General features: G+C 51.8%; 1 protein-coding gene across 5 annotated transcripts in view; it reads left to right on the top strand.

Moving 5' to 3' along the window:
• The window catches only part of Slc43a2 (solute carrier family 43 member 2), a 42,964-nt gene extending 30,060 nt beyond the window's left edge, over positions 1-12,904 (top strand). For all 5 annotated transcript variants that reach the window (XM_085695316.2, XM_085695320.2, XM_085695319.2 and 2 more), the window contains exons 7-14: positions 676-809; positions 893-1,095; positions 1,482-1,628; positions 4,805-4,943; positions 6,176-6,305; positions 9,655-9,728; positions 10,902-11,025; positions 11,435-12,904. In XM_085695316.2, coding sequence (XP_085551442.2) covers positions 676-809; positions 893-1,095; positions 1,482-1,628; positions 4,805-4,943; positions 6,176-6,305; positions 9,655-9,728; positions 10,902-11,025; positions 11,435-11,596 — 1,113 coding nt within the window. In that variant the 3' untranslated portion in view covers positions 11,597-12,904. The remainder of the gene's footprint in view (positions 1-675; positions 810-892; positions 1,096-1,481; positions 1,629-4,804; positions 4,944-6,175; positions 6,306-9,654; positions 9,729-10,901; positions 11,026-11,434) is intronic.
• The last annotated feature ends 638 nt before the right edge of the window (positions 12,905-13,542 follow it).

Below are 13,542 nucleotides of genomic sequence, written 5' to 3'. Positions count from 1 at the left end.
GAGGCTGCCAGACCCCTGTTCTTGAGGAACTGGACTGATAGTCGGTGAGCCCAGCAGCAGAAAGGCTAGGCTGCTTGTGGGAGTGGAATCGGGGATCAAGAGTTCAAGACTCCATAGTGAGTTTGAGATCAGCCAGGACTACACGCAAACCTGTCTCAAAACAAAGAAGAGAAACCCTCAGGAGGAGAACAATCTTAGCCAGCTCTGTTCACTGTGACCCTAGGAGACAAGCATGGCAGCAATAAAGTGGTCACCTCTTAAGATGGTGACATTTGTAGCCAGGGCTGTTAAACAAAGAAACCCTGTCTGGGGGAAAAAAAATGATGGTGACATTTAGCCAGCAGAGTTAGCTTATACCTTTAATCCCGCACTCGGGAGACAATCTCTGTGAGTCTAAGGCCATCCTGGTCTACAGAGTAGGTTCCAGGACAGCCAGGGCAACACAGAGAAACCAGGTCTCCAAAAATCAAAGCCAAAAAAAAAAAAAAAAAGGTGACATTTGGTTTAAATTGGATTCCAGGGACAGAAAGTTTGGGATTAGCAGAATACAGGGTTTCTGATAACTAAGCAGTTCAGCTCACAGGGTCGTGCCTTACCATACAACCCAGACAATGGCAGCTCCCAAGTGTCCCTTGCCCATTCTGGCTTCCCACTGATACCTCTGCCCCCTGACAGCTCATCTACGATGCTGGTGCCTCTTTTATTGTCATCCTGGTGGTTTGGGCTGGCTGCTCTGGCCTGGTCTTCTTCAACTGTTTCTTCAACTGGCCGCTAGAGCCCTTCCCAGGACCAGAGGACATGGACTACTCGTAAGTCAGCCCGCTCTCTGTCCTGCCCTCCTGCCAGCCAGGGTCCCGGCAGCATCAGCAAACTCCCTTCCTGTGGCCTCTAGGGTGAAGATAAAGTTCAGCTGGCTGGGCTTTGACCACAAGATCACAGGGAAGCAGTTCTACAAGCAGGTGACCACAGTGGGGCGCCGCCTGAGCGTGGGCAACTCCATGAGGAGCGCCAAGGAGCAAGCTGCGCTGCAGGAGGGTCACAAGCTGTGCCTGTCCACTGTTGACCTGGAGGTGAAGTGCCAGCCTGATGCCGCAGGTATCCAGCACCCGACTCTACGCTCCAGGTTGGCCCAAGAGATCCGTGGGGGCATCCTCATTTATACTGCAGGAGGAGCCTAGGGGGCCCCCTCGGTTGGGAATCGATGGCTGCAGATCTATGGGTAACCCCTCACTGAATTCCCGTTCTGTCTCGCAAGGGACAGAGGCACCACCTGTCCTGTTTTACACACAGACACACACAGACACACACACCACTGAGCTCGGGAAATCTGCTGATGGGCATCAACACCATGAGCCTCGCCATGGGCTTTGCCACCCTCACCTCCCACACAGTCAGCACGTGGGGCCTTCTTCCCTTCCCCAGGATGGGGATGCTGGATGGGCCATGTTTCCTGGCCTGAGCCCCGTGCCTTCTTCCCGCAGCTGCCCCCTCGTTCATGCACAGTGTGTTCAGCCCCATCCTGCTGCTCAGCCTGGTCACCATGTGTGTCACACAGCTGCGGCTCATCTTCTACATGGGGGCCATGAACAGCATCCTTGAGTTCTTGGTCAGCGGTGACCAGAAGACAGGTAAGTGTCATCCGGGCCTTGATGTGCATCCTCAGGGTAGGGTGATGCTGTCACTCTCACCAACCAAGTGAAGCTCACCAGCCCCACCAGCCCCACCAGCCCCACCAGCCCCACCAGCCCCACCAGCGGGAGGTATTCTGTTGCGCTAGATCCGTTGGGCTGGGAAATTGCGGTGTCTGAGGCCCTGTCTGCTTGTCATTGCTGTCTTGCAGCCAGCCTGACTGTTCTTTCATGTCCCCATCAGGGTTTCCCTAGCTAAGGAGGGAGAGAACTGAAATAGTTCCCTGTTTAGGGTGTGGGGTGTCTGTTTCCAGTGCTAGTGGGGAGGGCTCAGGGCTGTGTCTGTACTGAAAACACTGCCCAGAGGAGAAGACAGCAGCAGCCTGCCCCACCCAGTCACATCCCCGATCTGAAGGGAATGGCTTGGCACGTGAACAACCCAGGGGCTGAGGGAAGGACCTTTGTCCTGGCAGAGGACTCTGGGTCAGTGGGGGCCCATTCTAGGATCAGTGTTCCGCCCTGGGAACCAGGGAAAACAGAGGCTTCCCAGGAAGGAGTAATCCAGTTGAGGCTTGTTCACTCTGGAAGCAGAACCGATAACCCACAGGAAGGCCCCGGCAGGTCTTCAGCTGACGAGGGGCTTTGCTTCACAGAGAAAGTCAGTACTTCCCGGGGCCTGGATGACTCAGCTTTAGTCATCCTGAGCAAGCAGGACAAACACATTCGGCAAATCCTCCTTGCTGGCATTCTCACCAGCCTGCCACTTTCTTTTGTTGGCTAACTTGTTTTTACCAAGGGAAAGATAACACAGTCTTTGCAAGGAGCCAAATACCAGTTTTCCACAGGGACAGGAAGGCCTGCTTTCGCAGAGGGAAAAGCTCCAGGCACCTCCTGGATCCTCAGGAGGGAGATAAAAGGGAAAGACACTGGGTATAATGAGCAAAAAATCTTGATGGGGCACAGTGATGGCCTCAGGGTCCTTATGGGAGAAAAAGACTTTCGGCTTTGCTTAGTCCAGTGGTAATTTCCTAACTTTATACCTTTGGTACCTTTTGTTTTGTTTTAAGATACGGGGTCTTGAATTGGAAGTGTGGCTCCCTTGACAGTGTTTTCTTAGCATGAAGCCCATGGTTCGTCCAGTACCACATACACCAATGTGGTGGTAAATGCCTGTAATCAGCACTCCAAAGGTAGCAGCAGTAAGATCAGATGTTCAAAGTCATCTGAGGTTACAGAGCAATTTGGAGGCCTGCCTGGGCTAACCAGAGTGTATCTGGGTGGGTCTTGCTTGCTGCTTCGCCTAGGCTCTCAAGCTGCCCTCCTACTTCAGGCTCCTGTAGCTAGAACTACCACACTGTGGGTCACCCTATGTGGTAAAACACTTTTGTTTTTCTGAGATGTGGTAGCCTAGGCTGGCATGGAACTTGCTTGGTAGACCAGGTTGGCCTCACTGTAGGGGATTCTCCTGTCTCAGCCAAACACGGGGATTGCCATCACATCAGCTTAGCCTTCTGTTATTTCTCTTAGGCCTTTGGGTGGGACCAGCTGAGCAGGTGCAAACGCTGGCTGTCATGTGGCCCTCAGAGCACAGCTTTGAAGAGTCGGTCCTCTCTGTCCCCCATGGGAGACGACTCAGTGTGAGGCTTGCATGGCAAGCACCTTAGCTGTTAAGACATCTCACCGGCCCTAATTTTCTTCCTTTCCATTCTGCTGGACATGGTGGCACAGTCCTTTAATCCCAGCATTCGAGAGCAAAGGCAGGTAGATCTCTGAGTGCAAAGTCAGCTTGATAGTCTGAAGTACACGTGAGTTCCAGACCAACCAGAGCTATGGTGAGACCTCGACTTAAAAAAAAAAAAAAGTCCCAGAACTCAGGAGGCAGAGGAGGCAGGTAGATCATTGCCTTCTAGGACAGCCAAGGATGCTCAGGCAAACCATGTCTAGAAAAACAAACAACAAAAAGATGGTCGTCCCGATTCACTCCCATAATCTCAGATACTGGGCAGGCGAGGCAGGAAGACTAATTTTTGAGGTCAGTTTGGCTGTACAATGAGACCTTTCCAAAAAGAAAAAAGAGAAAGAACAAAAGGTCGGCTTCAGGAAATGGAGGGACTCGCGAGAGGAGGTCTGGAGCATAGTAGACGGGAGCTTTGTTCCCCCAGTCTCTGGCACCACATCCCCAGGCCTGGCTCTGCTCAGAAGGGTGGCCTTGGGGTCAGGGAGCCAGTGAGGGAGAAGACTGGCTGTCTAGGGAGAATGGTGGTGTCAGATGACCGTGACTGGCACGGCTCCTTTGACCTTTCCTTCTGAGTGCAGCGGGAGGCGGGAGGTGGCAGCGACAGAGCAGCTTTCCCACAGGGCCACATGGTCAGACTCTGACTCTGTCAGGGCCTTCAGCACGCCACTTTCCCGTCGTGGTGTCTGTCCAGCTGCCAGGAGGATGTCAGCTGGGCCTGGCTCCCTCACACCCAGCTCTGGAGCTGGAGTGGGCAAGGCCTTCATTGGCTGCTCTGGGGTCTCCTGGGAAGTGGAGTGTGTGGTGGGCCCGCCTCCTGTCTTTCTGTACTTCTACCTCTGACCTCTTCTTTTGCTTTTCCACCTTTGCTCTCTCGGTGAAGTGATGGCAACCGGTAAGCAGGGAGTTGTCAGGGGACCTTGCGACCCCTCTCTCAGCTACTCTATTCAGAGACTTCTCGCCTCAAATTTCAAACATCCCCCTGGACTAAACGGGTGGGGTGGGGGTGGAACATTTAGCGGTCAACTATTTTTTTTGTCCCCCACTCCCTACAATTTTAAGTCTCTGTGAAGATGGGAAGCCCTGACGTCAGAGTCCCCGTGAATGGTGCCTTCCTGGTATATTCTGGGGACAGAAAAGGATGATCAGTCACATATAAAGCCCGGTCATGGGCATTGGTGATTTTGTGGTTTCCAAGTCAGAGTGACTTCCCGAAAGTTTGGTGTTGGGGAGGAATTTGTCATTGTGACATAGCAGGTTTCATTAGTTGTTACAGGGGAAACAGCAGAGGTTTGGAGCAGAAAAGTAAGTTGGCCATTGTTCTAGCTTTGATTTCAGAAGTTACGGCCTGTAGGTTCCCTTCAACCCACACTGACCAGGGGGCTCCAAGGCAGACCTCCGAGAGCCTTGAGCTCCCATGACATACCGTCTTCCTTCCCAGTTGCCCTCTATACGTCCATCTTTGGCGCGCTCCAGCTGCTCTGCCTGCTGACCGCGCCCGTCATCGGCTACATCATGGACTGGAAGCTAAAGGAGTGTGAAGATACTTCTGAGGAGCCTGAGGAGAAAGACACCACTCAGTATGTAGGCCACAGCCCACTCTCGGCCACCAGAGAAGGGCAGCGGGGCCATATTGTGTGTTAGGTAGGGCCTGGTGAGCAGGAGGGGCGAGAGGTGCACTCAGGGCCCTGGCAAGCCCAGGGCCCATTGTTCCCACCCTATGGAACTTCCCTGATGGGATGAAATGGGAGCCATTGAGGCAGATGAGAGCAGAGGGAAACCCAGAACCCCAGGTTTGGCACGAGCCATTGGCACGAGCCGCACAAGGGGGCTACTATTTTAAAGCCACTTGCTGCTGGGGTTCATTGCACTTACTTGAATTGTAAGCTACTCCAACCAAGTATGCTAATGATGTGCTGATTCTGAAGATTCAGCAAGGCTCGGGAGCCCTGCTTTATGGAAGGGCTGGGCTCTAAGATCAGAGGATGAGTTAAACGCTGTCTTCTACACTTCCATCATGTGATAGGCTGTTATTTATTGTATCAGGCCCAATGCCAAGCCCTGAACACACAGTGTCTCACTTCAGCTTCAGTACCATGATGCAATGTGTGTTCGTTAGTGTTATACCCATTTTAGAGATGAGGGAACAAGGGATAAGTGTTTAAGTCTTCTTGCAGAGGTGGCTAGTTAGGAAGTGGTGGGCCTGGGAATTGCTGCCCTCCTTTGCACATTTGCCATTCATTCTTGTGATTATCCTGGGGGTTTCAGTGTGGGTGGCGTGGCTGGAATCAGTAATAGTTAATCCACAAGGAAATAATTACAGAGACTCTCTGTTATCTAGGTTAGGCCCTAGAGCCAAAGGGCTATTTGCCATCCTGGTTCCATCTGCTGTGTATTTGCTTCCCCTCACCCTATCCTGCCCCCCAAGGGGAAACCAGCTCACTCCCTTATTTGGCTTATTATCTGGCTTATTACCAGCTTCCTGCAAGATACAGGTGCAGTGAGGCTTTGCTGCACCCTTGCTGGGGCACACTCTACTCCTCCCCCTCCCTGCCATCAGCCGAGCTCTCTGAGCAGGGGCATGGGGTGACGCTCTTCTCTGCTGTGAGAGCCTCTGCGTGAATCAGCCTCTGCTCAACTCAGAGAGCAGCCTAGAGAGCGTCCCTAGTCTTGACCTAAAATGAGGCTGAGTGGCCTGTGAAACTTGCATTAGCCCACATCCGGGGATCCCTGAGACCTGACCTTCTGGGGGGGGCCACCTTTCTCCAGGGAACATCACCCCCACCCCAAGTCCTGTGTGCTCTTTCTCCAGAGGTGAAAAGAAGCAGAAACGAGACAGGCAGGTCCAGAAAATTACTAACGCCATGCGGGCCTTCGCCTTTACAAACGTGCTGCTGGTGGGCTTTGGGGTGACCTGCCTCATTCCTAATTTGCCTCTACAGGTAGGTCTGGGGAGGGACACAGATGAGGGGTATTTAGAGGCCAAAATATGCACGTGACTTAATTAATTCAGTTTGGCCAGCTGTTAGTGTTTGCTGGAGTCTGCTTAGCCTCCTCCACTCCCCAGGATGGCTGAAGAGGAGGGGCTCCTCTCCAAGAAGGCACATCTGTCCTTAGGCACCTTGTATGCCATGCCATGGGCACCACCATCGTCTGTTTCCGGGAACCATGTGGTTTTGTATTTTCTCAGACACTTGAAATTTGATATCAAAAGAGGTTTAGCCAATGCCGAGGGTGGTGGCACACGCTTGTAATCCCAGCCCTCTTAGTGGCAGAGACAACAATGTCCACGTGACTGTTATCCTAGAGAGAATGGCTGAGCCTGGCTGGGCATAAGGATTCAAAGATTTACTTCCTTTGTACAAGATTTCTTTTGTCTTTTGAGACAGAGTCTTTCTGTGTAGCCTAGGTTGGCCTTAGACTCGATTCTCGTGCCTTGACCCTTCCAGTGCCGGGATCATAAGAACCCACCACCGCTTTTCACCTTGCACAGGATGTCTGAGTGTTCTGAAACCTGACTTGCTAGCTTGCTAGCATTTGTAAGCCAAGTAGACTTTGCACCTCCCTGGTCCCACCCTTCGGTCTGTGAAGACGTTCTAGGAGTCCATTTGGGCCCAAGTCCCACGTTTACAAGGTGGGGGGATGCACCTGATTGCTTCCCAGTGGGTGTAGCCCAAGTGCAGATATGCCTCATGCCAAGTCTGGGAGGAAATGAAGAGGCTCTTTGTTTGCAAGGTGCCAGGTGTTGTTGAGCTACGTTGAGCACACAGGTGAGCACACCCACAGGTACAGCCACACATACATACTGGCACTGGGCGTGCAGACCAGAGTAAGCCGTGGGAGACTTGCACCAGTTCCGGGGAAGGGGGGCGGGGGCGGACTGGCAGACCCCTGTCACGACCATCTTGTCCAGTCGAGGAACAATGCTCAGTTGCAGACAGTCATCCGCCTTTTGTTTCACTCGGTTCTCCTGGAAGGCCAGCTGTGAAAAGGCAGCAATGCATGTGAAGGAAGAGACAGGGCTGTGTAAATCCACAGCTGCATAACCTTTCAAGCCTGCCAGGAGCAGTCCTGACCCTCCATCACCCACAGTCCTGGGAGCAGGGCCTAGCTGCTAATGCAAGATGGCAGGGATATGTATGAAAGATACAAAGGACAGACACAGGGCTCTGGCAGCGGGCTAGTGCCTCTCAGGGGTCATTGACTAACAAGGCCTTCTCAGAGATTGCTAACAGGAAGAGGCCTTTCAAAACCTGTTGAGAGAGGCCTGGAGAGATGGCTCAGAGGGTAAGAGCACTGGCTGCTCTTCCAAAGGTCCTGAGTTCAATTCCCAGCAACTTCATGATGGCTCACACCCATGTGTAATGAGATCTGGTGCCCAGAACACTGTACACATAATAAATAAATAAATCTTAAAAAAAAAAAAAAACAACCCACAAACCTGTGATAGAGATTTGCAAGGCAGATAAAGACAGCCATTAGGGCCAGTAGGGCCTGGATCACCAGGCAGGGAAACCTCTGGGGAAATTCTCATGTAAATATAGATTCTTGGGGTTGGGTAAGGGAACCTTAAGCCTTCATGCATTTGCCTGCAATGTCCATTATGGGAACACTCTCATTGTGGCTGACAGTGTACAATATATGGAAGATGCCTTCAGAATAACAATAGTAATTCTGGTGAAGGAATTAGGAATTGATAAGCTTTGATCATTCATTGCCTTTGTTTTAAGATCATCAATTTAGCTTCTTATTTTGACACAGGGTTTCTCTGATTAATAGCCCTGGCTGTCCTGGAACTCTTTGTAGACCAGTCTGGCCTCAAACTCACAGAGATCTGTCTGCCTCAGCTTCTTGAATGCTGGGATTAAAGGTGTGCACCACCATGCCTGGCTATTTTTCTTTTCTTTCTTCTTTCTTTGTTTTTTAAATTAAACAACAACAACAACAACAACAAAATGTTATTGGTGTTCTGCCTGTATGTGTGTCTGTGTGAGGGTGTCGGATGCCCTAGAACTGGAGTTACAGACAGATATGAGCTGCCATGTGGGTGCTGGGAATTGAATCTGGGTTCTCTGAAAGAGCAGACAGTGTTCTTAGTTGCTGAGCCATCTCTCCAGCCCCGGCACTAGTTTCTTAGTTGTAAGTTTATATAATTTAATTTCTCACAATGACTGTTTAGTAGCTGGCTACAAAATTCATGCAAGGGTCATCAAGGTGGCTTAGCTGTGAAAGACTTCCTGCCAAGCCCGGGGACTTTGACACTAGGACCCACATGGCAGGAGAACCAACCCTCAGTTGTCCTCTGACTTCCACACACGTTGTCACACTTGCACACACGAAATAAATGAATGTAATTTTTTAAACAACAAAAGTTTAAAATTTCTTGTTTTGTGTGTATAGGTGTTTGCCTACATGTGTAAGCCTGTGTACCAAGTGTGCGCCTGGGGCCGAGAGTGGCTGGAAGGCATCATGTCCCCTGGAACTGGAGTTGCAGAGAGTTGTGAGCCACTGCGTGGGTGCTGGGAATTGAACCAGGTCCTCTGGAAGAGCAGGCAGTGTTCTTGATGACTAAGTCATCTCTCTAATCCCAATGTAATTTTTAAAATTACAAAAATGAGGACCTGAAGAGATGGTTCATTGGTTAAGAGTACTGGGTGTGCTTGTGCAAGAACCTGGGTTTGGTTCCCAGCACCCACATGGTGATTCACAACTGTCTGTGACTCCAGTTTCAAGGGATCTGGTACCCTCTTCTAGATTCTGGCACCAGGTACACGAATAGTGTGTGTACATATATGCAGGCTAAACACTGATACACATAAATAAAATTAAGTATACATGCATACATATATACACATATACATGTACATTTAATTTTATTTATATAGGGAGGGTCAGGCCTGTGATTACCAGACTGTTGAGTGTTAATTTTTTTTTAAATATTACAAAAAAGTGTTATCAAAGGCCAGGCATAGTGATGCATGACTTTAATCCCAGCACTGTGGAGGCAGTGGCAAGCATATTTTTGTTAGCTTGAGGCCAGCTTGGTCTATATGAAGAGTTCTAAGATAGCCAGGGATATACAGTGAGACCTTGTCCCCAAAACAAAACCAGGAAAAAATAAGAAAGAAAGAAAAGAGGAAAACAGAAAAAGCACTCTGCTCTAGAGAGCTGGTAGCAGCCAACCCAGATGGCCCTGGTTTCTGTGCCTGAGTCCCCAGGAGCCAGAGGGAAGGACAGAGGGGTCCCTAGGGGTCTCCTGCTCACGCTCTTCTCCTTCCTTCCCTCCCTCAGATCTTCTCCTTCATCCTGCATACAATTGTGCGAGGCTTCATCCACTCTGCAGTAGGGGGCCTATATGCTGCTGTGTAAGTCCTGAAACCTCTGGGTGGTGTGGTGGCCCTGACCCAAGGGAACTACTGCTGCCATGGAGATCCTGAAACTGGCGTGTCCTACCCTTCTGGCATGTTTCATCTTGTATCAGGGGACAAGTACTAGGGTTTCTGCTGTCCGTGTCAGTAAAGGCCACCATACGTACTGACAGTAGGTGAGTCAGTAGGCAGCAGTTGGGTGCCCACGAGCCATGACATTTAACACGAAGTCAGTCTCTCAGCTGGGGTCAGGGCCCCGGGGCTCGCTGTGCAGAGTGCTAGCACTGTCCCTAGCTGCCCACTGGGGCAGGGTTGGGTTCTGGCTGCCTGAAGCTAAATACTGAAGCGTAAATAGTCCTCAGTAGGGGCAGTGACATGGATAACTGATCTCAGAAGAACTGGACTGGCCTCACCCAGGGCTTAAAGAACCTATTTGCTGGCCACAGTCTCCTTGAACCCTGCCTACAGTGACACCTACATCTTTTCCAAGAAGCTAGATAGCTGTTCCTCCTTCTGCCCAGGGCTTGACCCACAAATTGAAACCCAAGTTCTATCATCCACTGTCTGTGACCACACAGGCAGCTTGTTCTTGCCCAGGGCTCCCTTGTATCTCAGGGACAATGGAGGGAGCCTAATGTTCCCCAATATTAAGCCCAGGACTCCTTTCCTCTTTGAGTAGCATCTTACAGGGGTTATTCCAGGTCTGCCTGTCCCCCGCCTTGTCCGTCTCCCCTCTCCCAGGCTTGGAGGAAGTTGTGGCTGCCCTGGCAGGGTGTGAGGGAGGCAGGCAAGAGCGGTGATGCTGAGTTTCCGTTATTGCGCAATGTTCTTGGAGGGGGGTACAGCAGAGCCAGGCTCAGCCTCCAACCTGCTTCCCGGGATCGTTCCCAAGCCGCAGACTCTGCTGGCACCACGCTTTCCACTCTGCTCAGCTCTATACCTATCCTGGCTGAGGGCACATCTGAGTATGGGGTATGGGAGAGGAGGGATAGGCTTTCTTCAGAGTCTGAAGTTCAGGGGCTTGCACCCAACCATCTTGAGGCTGGTCCTGCCTCTTCTCATAGGCACCGATGGTGCAACCCCAGTTACCAGTATACCTGAGCCAAGTCAGTGAGGGATTTGGGGAGCCTGTGAAGGCGCCGTCTGTGACAGGTCTCGTTGCCCCAACAGGTACCCCTCCACGCAGTTCGGTAGCCTCACGGGATTGCAGTCTCTAGTCAGCGCGCTCTTTGCTCTCCTGCAGCAGCCGCTGTTTCTCGCCATGATGGGTCCTCTTGGAGGAGACCCTCTGTGGGTAAGAAGAGTCGGAGTGTCTCCCCATTCTGCTCCTGGGAAAGTGGGGCCCAAGGACAAGAGGCAGTGTGGGAACTTTGGACAGAACCCAGTCAGGGGACCCTGTGGCCAGGCAGTAGAAAAATGACCTCTCTGGACCTGATTCTGGGGTGCATCCTTGGCTTTCCAGCCAAAGACCAGCATTCTTATCCAGATATTGTGAGTTGTCCCAACCCCAGTCCCATCCCTGAAGGCTGCTGAGTGGCCCATGGAGGACTGGGGGGTTTAGATGATGGAATGTGGATTGACAGCCCTGGGACCTCTCCGATCCTAGCATTTAATTTTCACTCTTTCCTCACCTGTGCGTGGGGGAGGGCACTGCCCTGTGGTGAATACAGCTCCTTACGCCAGCCCACTCCCCACCCTCCCAGGTGAACGTGGGTCTGCTTGGTGTGAGCATGCTAGGCTTTTGCCTGCCTCTTTACCTGATCTGCTACCGGCGCCAGCTGGAGAGGCAGCTCCAGCAGAAGCGGGAAGACAGCAAGCTGTTTCTTAAAGTCAATGGCTCATCCAACCGGGAAGCTTTCGTGTAGTGCCCACCACTTCAGCTGTGGTCGACTGCCTGCCTGTGCTTCAGTGACTGGCCGCTGTCATCTACCCGCCCCGGAGGATCCCATGCGCTCCCTGGATCCTGCCCTTCACCATGCCGGAGCCCCGTACTTCCTCACAAAGCCCTGGCCCTGCTGTGGAGTGCTGGTGTGGAAGGGCAGGAGAGGGCCCAGACAAATGTACCTCCCACTGCCAGAAACTGGGCTGGCCTGGCCTAGCTGTCACCCCAGGAGCTCTGGGGTCTTGGATCTCCATGGGGCCTGTGCCTGGAGCCAAGGAGAGCCCTCAGCAAGCAGGCTCTCCCTCACTGATCTGGATTCTGCCTCTTGCCAAAGCAGAGGGGCCTGCCATCCTCTACCCGCACTACCTGTCCCTGAGCTGCATGCCCACCAGCCACGCCTACCTGAGGACAAAGGCTTGCACTGTCTGCGCTCCCCTGGCCTGGCCTTTTACCTTCCCTAACCAGTCTGCGGCTGCCTGAGGAAGGAAGGACCCGCTTCCTGTTGTTGGTGCTAACCCCTTTGTAATCCCAATGCCCCCCCCCAACACTCCTTTCCCCCAGTGGCTAGTCCCTGGCCTGTTTTTTCCTTGAAGGCCTATGGAGATGGCCCCCACCCCCGCCCTGTCTCAGTCTGGGGAAGGGATGAAGGACCGAATAGTTAACAAAGCCTCAGGAATCCTGGGCAAGGCTTATTCCTTATACTGGGGGAATACATTTCTACTGCCGCCCTTGTTCCAGCCTGCAACCTGAAGGGAGCTAAGGGGACATCACAAGGGAAGGTCACCCTTCCACCCACACACAGCTGTTTTTCTGGGGTGGAAATAAGGCGGTGACTGACAGACATGGAGAGCCAGGCCTAGCAAGTAACGGGTGTGTGTGTGTGTGTGTGTGTGTGTGTGTGTGTACATGTACATGTGCATATGTGGTAGAAGGCACCCCCAGGGGCCGCTTTTATTAGAGTGAACCAGACTAGAAGCCAGCCAGACCAGCGGCAGGCTCAAGATGGGAGAGTCAACCTTGCTTTATGATGGGGACCTTGTATGTGGCTGTGTGGTCACAGTGCCCCCTGCTGGCAGACTCTTAACAGGTGTTAACTGTGTTGGAACTATGTTGGGAAAGTCTAGCTGGCCTGCCTGGCTCAATAACCCAATTACCTTGACAACCCCTAGAGACCCTGTCTGAGACTTCTTGGGGTGCCAGGAGGGGTGAATTAGTTTTTAAAAGTCTATTGTTTTCTTTTAAGTTGCATCAGAATTCTTATGAAGCAATAAATCCATTTTCTTGTTGGTAATGGATGACCCTCCTCACATATCAATTGACTACTACATGTGTCCGATTTAAGACTGAGAGGGAAAGGCAAGACAAGAAGGTCTGCCAGTAAGAATAATAAAGACGTCAGACAGTGGCACATGCTCTAATCCCAGCACTGGGAGAGCTGAAGCAGGCAGTTTGAGGCCAGACCAGCCTGGTCTTCATGGAAAGTTTCAGGGCTACATGGTAGGTTCTACAAGTATTCTGCTAGTGACAAACCCAGTTGCACCTGCATGCTCTGTCCTGAGTGGCATGTTCAGAGAGGGGCATGGGCAAAGAAAAACCCTGATGACCCCATACTCCAGGCAAATAGGGCTGTGGAGAAGTGTGGGCTATCCCCTCTGCTGTCAGTTCTAACTGGGCAGGTTAATGCAGCAGCCTTAATCTCTACTGTTTCCTGTCAACTCATAACCCCAAGGGTTCTTATGTGGTAACTACAGGAGAGCCACAGACTAAATAGCTTCAGGGTGGACTGGGGGCAGTCACAGACGAGACACCACCAGGCCGAGTCCGGGCTCTGTAGCAAGAGTGGACTAAAGTCTTGGCTACAGTCCATTCAAACATTAAAGTCATTACCCCCACAACAGTGAACTGCTGGAAGCCCTTCTCGGTGGTTTC

The sequence above is a fragment of the Myodes glareolus genome, chromosome 9, assembly GCF_982192425.1.
Source record: "Myodes glareolus chromosome 9, mMyoGla1.1, whole genome shotgun sequence".
NCBI lineage: Eukaryota > Metazoa > Chordata > Mammalia > Rodentia > Cricetidae > Myodes > Myodes glareolus.
This window is presented reverse-complemented; position numbering and strand designations above follow the sequence as displayed.